The 17,755-nt window shown below is 39.3% G+C and overlaps 1 protein-coding gene across 1 annotated transcript in view; it reads left to right on the top strand.

Moving 5' to 3' along the window:
- The window catches only part of LOC126236574 (nose resistant to fluoxetine protein 6-like), a 259,898-nt gene that overhangs the window by 117,201 nt on the left and 124,942 nt on the right, over positions 1-17,755 (top strand). Inside the window, exons 6-7 of the mRNA XM_049945986.1 lie at positions 6,104-6,264; positions 6,372-6,540. Of these exons, the coding sequence (XP_049801943.1) occupies positions 6,104-6,264; positions 6,372-6,540 (330 nt within the window). The remainder of the gene's footprint in view (positions 1-6,103; positions 6,265-6,371; positions 6,541-17,755) is intronic.

The following is a 17,755-nucleotide window of genomic DNA, read 5'->3' as shown; positions in this document are numbered from 1 at the left end:
TTAACAATTTTACAAATTACACATTTCACTTTAGCCTATTTACCTACTTTCACTTCTACATACACAGGGTATGTGAGAAAAGTAATGAGAAAACAACCAAAGTTTTTATTTGTTATCAAATAACAACATTGTCCCCTTCAAAGCAGTTGCCTCTAGCAGCTATACACCAATGGAGTGGTTGTACCCCCTCTCAGTAGCAGCACTAGAAGGCTTTAGCTGGTAGGGCCTTTAACATGTCAGCCACATTCTTCTGAATGTTCTCCAAAGACCCAAAATGACGTCCTTTTAAGACATTTTTCAATTTTGAGAAAAGAAAAAGTCACAAGGACAAGATCAGGTGAATAGGGGGACTGTGGAATGACAGAAATGGCTTTCGAGGTCAAAAACTCTATGACTGCAGTGGCCATGTGATATGGGGTATTGTCATAATGTGGAATCCACCTTTCTGCATTGTCCAGTCTCACTAAATTCTGGAGAATTGGTAAGGAAAGGAATATATGGAAAACACTGACAAGAAGAAGGGGCAGGATGACAGGATATCTGTCATGACACAAAGTCATATCCTCAATGATACTAAAGGAAGCTATAGAGGGTAAAAACTCTAGAGGAAGACAGAGATTGGAATACATCCAGCAAATAATTGAGGATGTAGGTTGCAATTGCTACTCTGAAATGAAAAGTTTGGCACAGCAGATGAATTTGTGGTGGGTCACATTAGACCAGTCAGAAGACTGATGACAAAAAAATGTGGTACCAACATGCATCCATGTAGCTACATCTGTTCAGTTTCTGTATGTTCTAAATGGTACAAAGCATATGTACAAACACTTTAATTTTTCAGTCTTCGTGATATGAGAAGCTCTTGTTTCTTATTTAATGATTTATGAAGGGGGAAATGGGCTGAAGGAGTGAACTGAAGTTTGTGTTAGGGAGGGCGTTTGATGAGGCTACGGCATTCTTTATTGGGGAACAAATGCACAATATATGAACACAATTTTCAAACTCCAGAAAAGAGCCACAAGAATAATAACCAAAAGTAGTAGTTGAGTTCATTGTAAAGATCTGCTCAAAACCTGGGGATTTTAACTGCTCTTTGTGAATATGTTTACCAGTCAGTTGTACACATCAAAAATAACATTGGTAATTACTGCACAAACAGCTCTGTCCATGCCCATGGAACATGAGCTAGACTCAACTTACATTTACCAAGAAAAAATAAACATAAAACAGCATTTTCTACCAAGAAATAAAACTGCACAATAAATTACCAAAAGAGATTAAAGAAATTGCAAAAATATCCTTATTTAAAAAGACAGCTAAAAAGTACCTGTTATGAAACACACTTTATACATTTTAGGATTACTAGATAAAACATATTAGGGGTTTGGTAAAAAAAATGTTATACAAATAAATAATAATAATGATTATAACACATCCAATATTCCACATAACACATTCACACTATGTTTTTTTTTTCCTTTACTAGAAAAACTTACCCCAAGCTATGCATAGCACAATACTAACACCTCTTCCTCTTTCTGAGCTCAACAACTCACTCATTATAGAGGAATGCTGACTCAGTTTTTCAGGACATCAAATGGGAAGTTGCAGTACAGAAAATGGTCCAGAGATCACCAGTGTGTGTGTGTGTGTGTGTTTGTGTGTGTATTGAGTGAAGTGTTATGAAACAATGTGTTATAGTGTGTGCAGTGACTGATAGTTAGATATAAGTGAATAGTATGGCATTATATTATTTAATAAGTTATTTGTAAAAAAAGTATTATATATCAGGAGTAAATCTAATGATTGCCTCTAACTAGAAGTCTGTAAATGTATGTGGATATGAATTAGCTTATTTTAAATAGGTCTATACTTGTAAATACTTTGACATGTCCTATATCCTTGTAAAAAGAGATCTATGAATGAATAAAGCTACTACTACTAGTATGTTAGTCTGTGCAGATGTAGTAGCCATGATACTACAGTGCTGTAGTGGTTAGCACATCTGCATAGTAAGCAGCAGATCTGGGTTCATGTTCTGGCCATGGCATAAATTTTAATTCATTCCTTCAACTTCCATCCTTATCGAAGATAAAGTTGAGACTTATATGTGTCCAGTAAAATCAATAGATCAGCTATGCCTGAGTGACAGGCAGAATTCCCCCATATGTACAAAGCTGGGGTGCTATTCCAATGTCAGAGAGCCTCAGCAATATTGATGATTTACGAAGAGGAAAATAGGCTGAAGGTGTGAACTGATGTTTGTATTAGGGAGGGTGTTGGACTAATGTATTCTGTACAGCTGTTGTAGCCACAGTGCTATGGTGGTACAGTGGTTAGCACATCTGCCTAATGAGCAGGAGATCTGGGTTCTTGTCGCAACCACAGCACAAATTTTAATTCATTGCTGCAGCTCGTATCCTTATCATGTGCCCTTTTGTTAGAGAAAGAGCAAGAGCTCAAAAGCTAGTGTAAGTACTATTTTCTGTTGCATGTTTCTATGTGACACACTTCAGTGAACTGTAGGTGAGTGGTTACCTTTCCTTATTTCATGGTTTATTATTCACAATGTAACTTGAAAAAGAGGGTCAGCTATCTTACATAACATGCTAGATAAGAGAAGACTTGATGAATCCTCTGTCATGGCACATATAGAAAATACACTGAGGTGACAGAAGTCATGGGATAGCAATATCTGGCTGAGCGGTTCTGGGCGCTACAGTCTGGAACTGCGCAACCGCTACGGTCACAGGTTCGAATCCCGCCTCGGGCATGGATGTGTGTGATGTCCTTAGGTTAGTTAGGTTTAAGTAGTTCTAAGTTCTAGGGGACTTATGACCTCAGCAGTTAAGTCCCATAGTGCTCAGAGCCATTTGAACCATTATTTTGATAGCAATATCCACATATACAGGTGGCAGTATCATCACATGCACAAGATATAAAATAGTAATGCATTGGCAGAGCAGTCATTTGTACTCAAGTACTTCATGTGAAAAAGTTTCCAATGTGATTATAGCCACATAAAAGGAATTAACAGAGTTTGAATGCAGAATGGTAGTTGGAGCTAGATGCATGGGACATTCCATTTTGGAAACCGTCAGGGAATTCAATATTCTGAGATCTACAGTGTCAATAGCAAACCAAGAATATCAAAGTTCAGGCATTACTTCTCACCATGGGCAACGCAGAGGCCAGTGGCCTTCACTTAATGGCTGAGAGCAGCGGTGTTTGTGTAGAGTGTCCAGTGCTAATGGACAAACAGAATTGATTGAAAAAAACCACATAAATCAATGTGGAATGTATGACAAAAACATCCATTAGGACAGTGTGATGAAATTTGATGTTAGTGAGCTACAGCATCAGATGACCAATGCAACTGCCTTTGTTAACATCAGGATGTTGCATGCAGCAGCTCTCCTGTGCTTGTGACCAGATCGGTTTCATCCTATATGACTGGAAAAGTGTGGCCTGGTTGGATGAGTCCAGATTTCAGTTGGTAAGAGCTGATGGAAGGGTTTGAGTGTGATGCAGACCCTATGAAGCCATGGACCCAAGTTGTCAACAAGGCACTGTGCAAGATGGTGGTGGCTCCATAACAGTAAGGGCTGTGTTTACACAGAATGGACTGCGTCCTCTGGTCCAACTGAACAGATCATTGATTGGAAATGGTTATGTTTGGCTACTTGGAGACCATTTGTAGCCATCCATGGACTTCAGGTTTCCAAACAATGATGGCATTTCTATGAATGATAATGCATAATCTTACCAGGCCACAGTTAGTGATAAGTTTGAAGAACATTCTGCACAGTTTGAGCAAATAATTCAATCACCAAGATATTCTGAGATGAATCCCATCGAACATTTATGGGACATCATTAAGAGGTCATTCTGAGATGAATCCCATTGAACATTTATGGGACATCATTAAGAGGTCAGTTCATGCACAAACTCCTGCACAGGCAACACTTTCACAATTATGGATGGCTACAGGGACAGCAAGGCTCAGTATTTCTGCAGGGGCTTTCAATGATTTGTTGAATCCCTGCCACATTAAGATGCTGCATTATACCCTAAAAAGGAACTCTGAAATAATAATAAGAGGTATCTCATGACTTTTGTCACCTCAGTGTACATGCACACTGACCTCTAACCCCAGGGCTTGACCCATCACCATCTGTTACAAAGAAATTTGGTGCCAAAGACTCTGATCCACAGAGCTCCAACAAATTCACATAAAGAGAGTTTTGGAGAAGAATTTCGACACATCTTGTAAGTTTAATAACCTGGTTTCTGTAGTCTCTTCTCCATTCCATCTTTGTTAGCACATCTGTCTGAAGTCATGAAGCTGAAAAGCTTAATGAATACTGGATGGCGTTTGCTCAATTAAGTACCAGACACCACAATTTTGGTTTTCCACACATTTCTTAACCTCAGTGTCCTGTTATTGGATCAATGAAAAGTTTCTCAGATTAATAGCACTCAAAGCAGGTCAGAATTCACAAACAGACAAGAGTCCAGGCCGAATTCATCAAATAAATTATAATGTTATCGAAACAAAGTTTTTATATAAACACTGTCCAAGGATCTGTAATAGCTTTAACAAGACACTAAAAGAAAATGATTATGTCTGACACAAAATGTAGTCTACATTTACTCTACACATCACAGTTCACATACTGTCCTGTAGTAATTATCAGAGGAAAGTGCACAGTACTTCACTTAGACCAGTTCTTAAGAAAAGTCACCATGGTCAACAGTCAATAATTCCAGTGACAATGGTGGTCCAACCCTCCTACCAACCACAACTCAGTTCAGTAAAAATATTCTCAAACTGAATTTAAAGGAAACACTAGTAATTTTCTTAGCCACTGACATTACTCAGTTCTTGAGATGCTGATAAATGTATTTTTGCAGACTGGTTGCACATAACAGTTACTTGAGTAACTGTAAGCAGCTTCAGTGTAGGTGTTATTCATTATTCATCTACTCACTGGACCAGGACTATCACAAAGATATTAGGATGTTCACATTTGAGTACCAACTGACTATTTTGAGTGACATCCAACTACTTAAAAATTGGAATATTCTTTATTTGTTATTTCAGAAACCTTACAATCGTTTGAAAAATTGCTTGGTTGGCTTTTTCTACCCCAAGTGGACTATAAGTACATATAATTTGGTTTGCAAAATATGTGATTGATGATGCAATAAACATTATACCCAATAACCCTTTACCAACACACTACTGGTCAATCTGAAAGGACATCTTATTAGGCAAAATGCACGTCATGAATAAATAAAGCAATAAAAACAATTCTGCAACCAAGACTGTTGTTCTCACTACAAATATGTGATGGTCAAGTAATTTAGATAAGTTTGTGGAACCATTTTATGTATCCACAGTAGGAAAGCCCTATTTATTGGTACAAGCACTACATTGAAAACTATGGTTAATTATGCAAAGTCTTAATTAATTGCTTAAACAAATAAGGAAGCAAGCATCCTGGTGCATAAAAAACAGGTTAACAAAAGTATAATAGGAAAGGTCAAAAACTAACAAGGACAGTGACAAAATATGCAACAGAAAACTAACTGCTTCTGAACTTTACTGTTGATTACAGTATTTTGTAAGTTAATTAGATTGACAGAATTTGTAGTATGTTACTGAAAAGTTGGAATGCCATTCTTTATAACAAGTGATGTTGCTAAGTCCATAAATAGACATTAGCTCACTCGATATCTGTTGAGTCACACTACAGTAAAAAGTTTAATCATCCATATCTTTTAATTAACTACACTATCACAAAAACTACATACACTAGAAGAATCATAAATTCAGCCTAAATGACATTTTGAAGTATTCATACATATGCCAAATTTAAACTACTTAAGTATCTGTACCCAAGGAGGATGAAGATTAGATAAAAAAGACTTAATACCCAGGAAAAAGCATTGAAGTTCAGAATATAAGTTCATTTTCATTGTTGTTCAAAATGATTTGTTTATGTTTTCCACTGCAGATTGTAACAGGAATGACAAAAAAAAAGTTTGGCAATATTGATAATTAAGTATTCAAATTGGTAATTCATAATTTTTCTTACAGATGTTTGGAGACTGGAAATATGTACACATACTGAGTGGTTCTCTTGCAGGAGACACGTTTCTCATGATAAATGGTTTACTTTTAGCCTACATGTTCTTGCAAGAAATTGATAAAGTGCAAAAGTTTAACTTACCACTATTTTATATCACTCGTTATTTGAGGTAAGTTAATAAATATTCTTCCGTCCTTCCAACTGTTAAATAAATTCACAAATAATTTGAAGAAACTTTGTAGCTGCATAATTTTATGTTGTGTGTTATTTTTCTAGGATGACTCCTGCTTATGCCATGGCAGTATTATTTAATTCATCTCTACTGATTCATATGGCATCTGGACCACTCTGGGATGCACATGTGAAACCAATAATGGAAAACTGTCAAGCTGACTGGTGGGCCAATATCATTTACATAAAAAATTATTACAACCCTTTATCAGAAGTAAGTACTAAATTAAGTACTGGGATTGCTGGCCATTTTCTAATAAAACACTGCTTCCCTAATGCACTATTGATATCAGCAGTCACAATTTAATGCATATTTCTTTTTGCATTCTTAAATGTTTTTAGTATTTTTAAAAATAAGTTAAAACAAAAATCATTACCCACTCATCTGTATTGTGTAACTGCAAAATTTTATTAGTATTCTAAGAGACACTATACATGGAAAAGTAAACATCCAATCTTACAGTACATAAAAAACAATGAAAATGATCAATTTTTGAAAATATAATTTGATAGATAAAAAATCTACTTACCAAGCGATGGCAGGAGGAAACATACAGAAGTTATGGAAATGTGGAAGCTTTTGGAGCCAGTGGCCCCTTTCTCAGGCAGAAAGTTTGAAGGGAAAAGAAGAGGGATACACCAAAAGGATCAGTGAGCTTTAGGAAAACGGGAGAGTCGTGGAAAAGTCACCCAGAACCCCAGGTGAGGAGAAACTTACACCAGAAGGGATGAAAAGTAAAAAAAAAAATGGTCGGTGGGGAGTCCTCTTAGTGAGATTTTAAAATATGAGAGCTTTGAGGTGGAAGTTAAGGGTAAAAAGCAAGACAGAAATTACTAACAAAGCACTGTGCAATAGTTAATAAGTGCAGAAAGCTAGTTGCATTATACATGGTAGACAGATGGAGACAGATGGAGGGGGTTGGGGGTGGGGGGGGGGAGGTGGGGGGGAGAGGAGGGGAGAGGAGGGGGGAGGAAAAATGGAGAGGTCAGAAAAAAATATATATATAGAAAATGAAAAGGAAGCAGAGAAAGGAATGGTTACTGAAAAAGAAATCCTGAGACCAAAGAAATTAACATAAATTAAACCTACATGGGAGGTGAGAACCAAGGACATGTTGCAATGCCAGTTCTCACTGTGCAGTTCTGTGAAAATGGGATAAGGGGGTAGGATCCACACGGCACACCTGGTGAAACAAGCACCAAGGTCACAACTATCATGCTGTAGAGCATGCTCTGCAACAGGATATAGTGTGCTGCCAGTATACACCCTCTGCGTATGACTGATACACTCTGTTGCAGAGCGTGCTCTAAACGTGACAGTTGTGACCTTGATGCTTATTTCACAACATGTGCCATCTGGATTCTCCCCCTTTACACCAGTTTCTCAGAATACAGGTGGGAACTGGTCTTACAACATATCCTTCATTCTTGCCACCCATCTAGGTTTAATCTACATTAACTTCTTTGGTCACAGCATTTCTCTTAAATAACTATTCCTTTTTCTGATTCCTTTCAGTTTTTTATATATTTTATTCTCTTAGTCATCTATTTTCCCTCGCCCCCCACATCCACCTGTCTACCATGTATAACACATTTAGCTTTCTGCTTTTATTAACTCTTGCATGATGTTTTGTTAATATTCTCTGTCTTGCATACTACCTCTCAGCTCTCAGGTTTTCGAATCTCATACTGTGTAGTCTCCAACAAGCAATTTTTCCTTCTCATCCTGCCTGATAAGTCTCCCTTCACCCTGAGTTCATCTACACCTACATTTATACTCCGCAAGCCACCCAACGGTGTGTGGCAGAGGGCACTTTACGTGCCACTGTCATTACCTCCCTTTTCGGTTCCAGTCGGGTATGGTTCGCGGGAAGAACGACTGCCGGAAAGCCTGCGTGCGTGTTCGAATCTCTCTAATTTTACATTCGTGATCTTCTCGGGGGGTATAAGTAGGGGGAAGCAATATATTCGATACCTCATCCAGAACCACACCCTCTTGAAACCTGGACAGCAAGCTACACCGCGATGCAGAGCACCTCTCTTGCAGAGTCTGCCACTGTAGTTTGCTAAACATCTCTGTAACGCTATCACACTTACCAAATAACCCTGTGACGAAACTCGCCACTTTCCTTTAGATCTTCTCTATCTCCTCCGTCAACCTGACCTGGTATGGAGCCCACACTGATGAGCAGTACAGTACGCAAGTATAGGTCGAATGAGTGTTTTGTAAGCCACCTCCATTGTTGATGGCACGCATACTCCCAGATATTTTACAGAAGTAACTGCTACCAGTGTTTGTTCACATACAATAAAGGATCCTTCTTTCTATGTATTCACAATATGTTACATTTGTCTATGTTAAGGGTCAGTTGCCAATCCCTTTAGCAACTGCCTACCTGCTGCAGATCTTCCTGCATTTCGCTACAATTTTCTAATGCTGCAGCTTCTCTGTATACTACAGCATCATCCGAAAAAAGCCGCAAAGAACTTCTGACAATATCTACTAGGTCATTTATATATATTGTGAAAAGCAATGGTCCCATAACACTCCCCTGTGGCATGCCAGAGGTTACTTTAACGTCTGCAGATGTCTCTCCATTGAGAACAACATGCTGTGTTCTGTTTGCTAAAAACTCTTCAATCCAGCCACACAGCTGGACTGATATTCCATAGGCTCTTACTTTGTTTATCAGGTGACAGTGCAGAACTGTATCGAACACCTTCCGGAAGTCAAGGAAAATAGCATCAACCTGGGAGCCTGTATCTAATATTTTCTGGGTGTCATGAACAAATAAAGCGAGTTGGGTCTCACACAATCACTGTTTCCAGAATCCATGTTGATTCCCACAGATTAGATTCTGAGTTTCCAGAAACGACATGATACGTGAGCAAAAAACATGTTCTAAAATTCTACAACAAATTGACGTCAGAGATATAGGTGTATAGTTTTGCGCATCTGCTCGATGACCCTTCTTGAAGACTGGGACTACCTGTGCTGTTTTCCAATCATTTGGAACCTTCTGTTCCTCTAGAGACTAGCGGTACATGGCTGTTAGAAGGGGGGCAAGTTCTTTTGCGTACTCTGTGTAGAATCAAATTGGTATCCCATCAGGTCCAGTGGACTTTCCTCTGTTGAGAGACTCCACTTGCTTTTCTATTCCTTGGACACTTATTTCGATGTCAGCCATTTTTTTTTTGTTTGTGCGAGGATTTAGAGAAGGAACTGCAGTGCGGTCTTCCTCTGTGAAACAGCTTTGGAAAAAGGTGTTTAGTATTTCAGCTTTACGCGTGTCATCCTCTGTTTCAATGCCATCATCATCCCGGAGTGTCTGGATATGCTGTTTTGAGCCACTTACTGATTTAACATAAGACCAGAACTTCCTAGGATTTTCTATCAAGTCGGTACATAGAATTTTACTTTCAAATTCACTGAACACTTCACGCATAGCCCTACTTACACTAACTTTGATATGTTTTAGCTGCTGTTTGTCTGAGAGGGCGACTTTTCTGTAATTCTCCTCATTACCTAAGTGTCACCAGTACTTTCTCCTTCATCACTCTTCCTTACCCTTAAGTCTGTCTCGCAGAAGAAGCTTGCACATTTCCTTAACTTTTATGTGTCTCTTCTCCTGCCAATGCTTGGTGAGTAGATTTTTATCTGTCCAATCGCAGTACATAAATAACTAGTTTCTGTTGGTGTATGTAGTCTACATATGCAAAAGCAAAGTGTACAGTAACAAAGAAATAGCAACGGAATAACACTGTTGGAGAACCTATTCCTTCTTTGTATGTATGTGTGCGTGTGTGTGTGTGTGTGTGTGTAGTTGTACTTTTATAAGAACTGATTAAGATGCTCAGCTAGAAGGTTCAGGAGTGGGATTCAAATTCAAGGTGACAGGATACAGGATGTGAAAGGATACAGGATGACAGGATATCAACAACCAAGTTTCCTGATGGCATTATACTCCTCAGTGAACAGGAACGGGACCTGTATAGAATATACACTGCCTGACAAAAAAGTCAAAGCACCCAGAAGGTGGTGAGGAAGCAAAATGATGAGCAGATATGTGGAGTACGAAATTGCTTCTCCTCTGTCCTGGATGCATGCAGTAATTCAGTTGGGAAGGATGTAATAAAGCCATTGCATCCTCCCCTGAGGCAATCTGGCCCACAGCCATTGTAAGTAGTGCTTGATATTTTGGATACTGGTACTGTGACGGAGGTCCCACCATGTTCTATCAGAGACAGATCTCAGGATCTTACTGGCTAAGGAAGTACCTCAACATCATGCAGACAGTTCACATCCATGTGTGGATGAACATTGACTTGTTGACTCCTCTACACAAAATGAAGAACAGGCCATTTCTTTCTTGAATGCACCTGACCTCAGGCATAGGACAGCCTCTCTATAGGTCTGCCTATCCATTTCAACTGCCTAACTCACCTAAGGCAGAGTACACTTCACTGTATAAAATCTATCTGCACAGTACCTCAGTTTCATTTACCACATTCTGACTGGGATGGATCCCTTCATTTCTGGAGTGTCTTCAACCCAGTTTTAAAACATATTGCACCATACTCCCTGTACAAAATTCCTTTTACTTACATGTTTGTTGGTGTACAAAAACACATCTGTATTAGCATAGAACTTTGGATAACATTTTTCCCACATTCATTTCCTTTTCTCATTTAGATCCACTATTGTCTTTGTATTTAAAATCATCCAATCAGCCCGTACAACTCAATTTATCATTAAAAATTCCACAAGACATAACAAAGCAAGGACTGAAATTGCCATTTTCATCCTTTGTAGGCTCAATGCATTTTATATTGATGACAAAACCTGCTAAGCTAATCAAGATAACTCAATTTTCTATTCTCCACTGTCACTTATTTTATAAAACATATCACTATATATATCTTGTGTAGTGCCTTCTCTCTATTTAAAACTGATAAAATGATCTTGCTTTGTTGATCACACATCTGCACTATGAATTAATCAATTTCTCTCTAGGTGCCACTCTTATGTTCTGCGTGTTATGCTCATGTTAGAAAGTCATATTTCAGGCTATTGCACTGCACACATAGGCTTTCCCCTTTTATCTCAATGTGTGATGTGCCTAACATGCAGCATACTGATGTCATACACAATATGTATATGACATGAAAATTGCAACCATTTGTCCAAGTCATATTGTCACGTGGGTATTGCTCTTGTCAGCCATCCTATGACATCAGGTTATGATAGAAACGTGTGGAAAAGAGAAGGGTTTCACCTTATAAGCTTATGAATATGATAGAGGGAAAGGTAGAGTTGGTACTCCTGGTGGAGAAGGAAACCATGAAAGTGAAGAATAGATCTGTCATGATTAAAGAAAGAAAGAAAGTAGCTCCAAAAGGCAGAATCACAACTTCACCATCACAGGCCCTGAAAATTGACCTTAGGTAAGCTCTGTTGCAAGTGTGGAGAGAAAAAACAACAACACATTAAAGAAGAAAATGAAAAAAAAGTAGTAAATTGTCAATCATCATCATCACAATTCAGTTCATCTTGGCATCTCTATCAACTACGCATAAAGAACCTCCGACATAAAACCAATAGAAACCTACCATTTTGTATTGTTCCTTATAAAAAAATATAAAATCCCAATTATACATAACAGTATACACAGATAACATATCTATATATGTATCTTTTTCTGTAAGAAATGTACTACATATTATTAATACTTAAAAAATTGATAATTCCAGTTATCTGCAGAGCAAATTTTAGTGCACAAACAAGGATACAATGTCTTTATTAAGTAAGATAGAATAGTAAGAGGTACAGAATATAGAATAGTGTAAGGAGAAGGAATGCCTTTGGAGAAACAAAGGAACAAATATCAAAGCCAATAATTTGGACTTCCAACAGGAATTATTTTGCCAAATTTGTAAAGTGTTTCACTTCTCCTGGAGCTATATATTTCTTAACCATATCAAGATTATATAGTCCCTTTTCCTGGCCTGTATCTGGATCAACCAGTAATGGTTCTTTAGGATGTGGTATTCCTATCATATTAGAAAGTGCATCACTGGTTAAATAACTAGCATAAAATCTATCTTTCTGAAGTCCTCTCACCTTTTTGGTAATGATGAAATGAAAAGGATAGTTGCTGCTCACCATATAGCAGAGATGCTGAGTTGCAGAAAGGGACAACAAAAAGCCTGTCACACAACTAGCTTTCGGCTGACAAGGCCTTTGTCAAAATTAGACAACATACACACAGGCACACTCACGCAAACACAACTCACACACACATGACCAAGATCTCTGGCAGCTGGAGCCCTGTGGTCATGTGTGTGTGAGTTGTGTTTGCTTGAGTGAGTGCATGTATATATGTTGTCTAATTATGAGAAAGACCTTGTTGGCCTAAAGCTAGTTGTGTGACAGTCTCTTTGTTCTGCCGTTTTGTAACTCAGCATCTGCACTATATGGCAAGGAGCAACTACCCTTTTCATTATAGCGCTACAGTCCATCCTGGATTTTTCACTTTTTGGTAATGATCTAGAGAATGTCCTTAAAAATGTGCTGGATGCAACTCCCATCTGGTTCAAACTTTGGAAACTGCTTAGAAAAAATTATTCTGTTTCCCATCTGAATATCCTCACAAAACTCCTGAGGTACAGTAACACTATCATTAAAGTCATTAGTTCTAAATTCTATTTTTGCATTTTCTAAGGCATCTCACAATTTCTGTATTTCCTTTTTGGGTCTACAATATCTCCCAAAGAACTGGTTCAGATGCTAGCAGACTGAACGTGTCCCATACTTTTTGTTGTGCAGAATTGTGTAATGTCTCTTCCAAACAAGTCAAGGTTGTTTGGGGACTCAAAATTCGTTTAATACTTTTCCCTGCTCTAACATTTTGAACTTCCCCTGAGTTCCTGAGGTTTTGTTGTCTACAGTTTATGCTTTACTATGAACTTCTTTCTAACGATTGTGTCATTCATTTCTCACTAAATCACATTGTTCATTAATGACCATCTGTACTTTGCTAGGGAAATCATATAATTCTTTCTTCATAGCAGTAACTTTATGTCCCTGTATGTTAACTGTAGACATTGACTCCTCTTCAAATGCTTCTGCCTGTGATTTAATCACCACCAACTCAGTAGTGGTAGCTTCTAACTGATGGTTGATACTTTTCCTAACTTCAAAAGTAGAATTCCATCAGAGCTTAATGGTAGCTTCCAATTCTGCTTTAATATCATTCCCCATGTACTTTAAGGACTCCCTGTGAGTTTCTTAATGTTTCTTCTAATTTTTCTTGTTAAATGTTTTACTGTTTTTTCTCATAGCTTCACTGTTCTGTTTCACACACAACCTAAACCATTCTGGTGCTTCTACTGCAATTTTTCTCGTCCACACAGGCTTACACTACTAATTAAATTCCCAACTAATTAGTTAAATCAAGTGTTCAATCAATTTCTTCATTCACAAATTCCAGTAACTAATCCCATAGGTTCATGTACAAATAACAATAGAATAATAAAAAAGAAAGAGCTAAAATGACAAAATCACATCTCCCCTGATGCATACAATGGTGAACTGATGACATTGCCATTGACTGTACAGGTGAAGCCGCTGCACTGTGTTGAGAAACTGTGGCAGGCAGCTGCTGCTGTGGCGATGAACTGCTGAAGTGGTGTACTATGGAGACTCGTGCCACTGTAGTCAGTGCGTCTAGTTGAACTGCTGTAATCCGTTCTGCCTGCTGCTATCCTGCCATTACCAGTACTCTTTCTTGCCAGACAAGCTGCAGACTCTTCTGTGTTGTAATTGATGTGTATGTGAGTGTCATTTGAATAATGCTTTGTACACATGAACAACAATTATCTCAATTGGCATAGACAAATGCTATTATTTATCTTCTGGCTTTGAAAATATCATCTGATCTTGTTATCTAGAATATTATTAACTTGTTTTCATTAGATCACCATTTGGGGCACCACATGCTCAGTCATATAACTTCCAATGATGGTTCTTGAGTTGCCCCAAGCAACCATGTATTTCTTCAAGATAATTCAAAAACATTTTCCCAAAACCCTCTGTTCTGGCATCCAGTTTTCTTCTCCTGTCATGGTTGCCAAATGCTGTGTTTCCTCCTGTGTGTGTGTGTGTGTGTGTGTGTGTGTGTGTCCAGGTGGGGAGGGGGGAGGGGGGAGGCTGGTAATTTGGCTGTAACACCGTGTGAGTAGGGAACACTGTGTGGGGGGATCTGTCAGTGTGATATGGTCTAAGTTATACAGGGTGTTACAAAAAGGTACAGTCAAACTTTCAGGAAACATTCCTCACACACAAAGAAAGAAAATATGTTATGTGGACATGTGTCCAGAAACGCTTACTTTCCATGTTAGAGCTCATTTTATTACTTCTCTTCAAATCACATTAATCATGGAATGGAAACACACAGCAACAGAACGTACCAGCGTGACTTCAAACACTTTGTTACAGGAAATGTTCAAAATGCCCTCCATTAGCGAGGATACATGCATCCACCCTCCATCGCATGGAATCCCTGATGCGCTGATGCAGCCCTGGAGAAGGGTGTATAGTATCACAGCCATCCACAATACGAGCACGAAGAGTCTCTACATTTGGTACTGGGGTTCTGTAGACAAGAGCTTTCAAATGCCCCATAAATGAAAGTCAAGAGGGTTGAGGTCAGGAGAGCGTAGAGGCCATGGAATTGGTCTGCCTCTGACAATCCATCGGTCACCAAACCACATGTTGTGTCATACTTGTAAAGGTGCATGTTCTAGCAGCACAGGTAGAGTATCCTGTATGAAATCATGATAACATGCTCCATTGAGCGTAAGTGGAAGAACATGGGGCCCAATCAAGACATCACCAACAATGCCTGCCCAGACGTTCACAGAAAATCTGTGTTGATGATGTGATTGCACAATTGCGTGCGGATTCTCGTCAGCCCACACATGTTGATTGTGAAAATTTACAATTTGATCACGTTGGAATGAAGCATCATCCATAAAAAAGAACATTTGCACTGAAATGAGGATTGACACATTGTTGGATGAACCATTCGCAGAAGTGTACCCGTGGAGGCCAATCAGCTGCTGATAGTGCCTGCACACGCTTTACATGGTAGGGAAACAACTGGTTCTCCCATAGCACTCTCCATACAGTGATGTGGTCAACGTTACCTTGTACAGTAGCAACTTCTCTGGCGCTGACATTAGGGTTATCGTCAACTGCATGAAGAATATCCTCGTCCATTGCAGGTGTCGTCATTGTTGTAGGTCATCCTCAGTCCCGAGTCATAGGCTGGAATGTTCCGTGCTCCCTAAGACGCCGATCAATTGCTTCGAATGTCTTCCTGTTGGGACACCTTCATTCTGGAAATCTGTCTTGATATAAACGTAACGCGCCACGGCTATTTCCCCGTGCTAATCCATACACCAAATGGGCATCTGCCAACTCCGCATTTGTAAACATTGCACTGACTGCAAACCATGTTCGTGATGAACACTAACCTGTTGATGCTATGTACTGATGTGCTTGATGCTAGTACTGTAGAGCAATGAGTCGCATGTCAACACAAGCACCGAAGTCAACATTACCTTCCTTCAATTGGGCCAACTGGCGGTGAATTGAGGAAGTACAGTACATACTGATGAAACTAAAATGAACTCTAACATGGAAATTAAGCATTTCCGGACACATGTCCACATAACATCTTTTCTTTATTTGTGTGTGAGGAATGTTTCCTGAAAGGTTGGCCGTACCTTTTTGTAACACCCCGTATTTGACTATTCTTCTTCCAATATGATCACCTTTCATTTTGTTCTTGTGATCTTGATTTTGCATCCCAGGAGGGATTACTTCCAACTACTGGATGAGGAACAGGCCTTCAACAATAATCTTCTGTATTGTTCTAATTATTTACATCAGGTGTGAGGACAGATCCAAGTATCGGTAACACATAAACACAAACACATTGATCAGTACATGCAACTGCATTGAACTCAATATCTCAGATTTACTATTTTCATTTGTCTTGAGCCTTTATATTGTAGTATGTCCATGTTCTCTGAGGTGATCATGACACCTTCAAGGAGTGTCAGTAAGGCATAAATGGCCATGTACAGCAAGTGCTACTGCACTCACCAAGCTGCACCATGCTCCTGCTGTGTTTGGTCACTGCATACACACCATCTGCACACATCACAGATCAGTGCGTACAGAGTGTTTTTTTTTTTTCAGTAGATGAAATATTTATTAAATACATTACTACCTGTCACCAGCATGAGCACTCTCAGTAGAACATTGGTCATTCTCAGGAATAACTCATTTTATACTACAAGACCTCTCTCCAGGTCATCACCATCCTCATTGATGATGGTCATCAGGGATAGTGCAGAGCCATGATTCATCTGTGAACACAATGTGATGTGATTCACTAGCAGCAATCCAGGCATACTGGGTACAGCACCACTCCAAATACAGGCATTTGTGTTGTGGTGCAGCCTATGCGTGTGATGGTAATTGTCTAGTATGGCTGCTGTTGCTTTCTGACCAACATAGAATGTTGCAAGGATTCCATTACTTCTTCTTTGGTGGCAGGCAAAAATGGGAATGGGTTACACTGTGCTCATTGCACAATATGGCAATTTTACCTTGTGGTGATCAGGCATGGTCAATCAGAACTGTGACAATGAGTATGTCTGCCCACAGGTTTCCATGCAGTCTAACATTGGGCACTGTCATATCTGAATGACCCACAAATCTGGATACTGCACAGTTTGACCAGCCGGCCAAATGGAGACCTACTCTGAGGCCCCTTTGAAATTCTGTTAGGTGCTCTTAACATTGTCTCAGACAAATACATGTCTTCTCTATGTCCTTCACGGTAAACATGCAACATCTGATGTTGTCAACAACCCCACTAGTGAGGGAAGGAATACATGGTATATGTTGTTCTGGATGCATTCTGCACTGTTCAGTGCTTCTTTATTTATTCATGAACAATTGATCATGTACATGATATGGGTTTTCATATGTATAGTATATATATAGTATATAATATAGTATAGTATAGTATATATAGTGTAGTAACACTGTTCACGTTTACGTCGCACTTCACTTAGCGTAGACCGGGACTGTGTCCTAGGCATGCCCGATGTTGACTGACTGGGCACGGCCCGTGCTGCTGGAGTTGTTGTTGTTGTTCTTGTTGTTACGCCGGCAGAGGTCGCGTCCGAATTCTCGCGTGCCCTCTGGTGGACGGGACTCTACTTGTGGCAACTACCGCCCGTGACGCGCCGTGCCAATTTGCGCCTCCCGCGATCATTCTGGTGGCTACTACACTCCTCCTCCTTTGGGGGGGAAGCCACTGTGATCCACTGTGTCGGAAGGTGGAGCGTCG

The sequence above is a fragment of the Schistocerca nitens genome, chromosome 2 (assembly GCF_023898315.1).
Source record: "Schistocerca nitens isolate TAMUIC-IGC-003100 chromosome 2, iqSchNite1.1, whole genome shotgun sequence".
Taxonomy (NCBI): domain Eukaryota; kingdom Metazoa; phylum Arthropoda; class Insecta; order Orthoptera; family Acrididae; genus Schistocerca; species Schistocerca nitens.
This window is presented reverse-complemented; position numbering and strand designations above follow the sequence as displayed.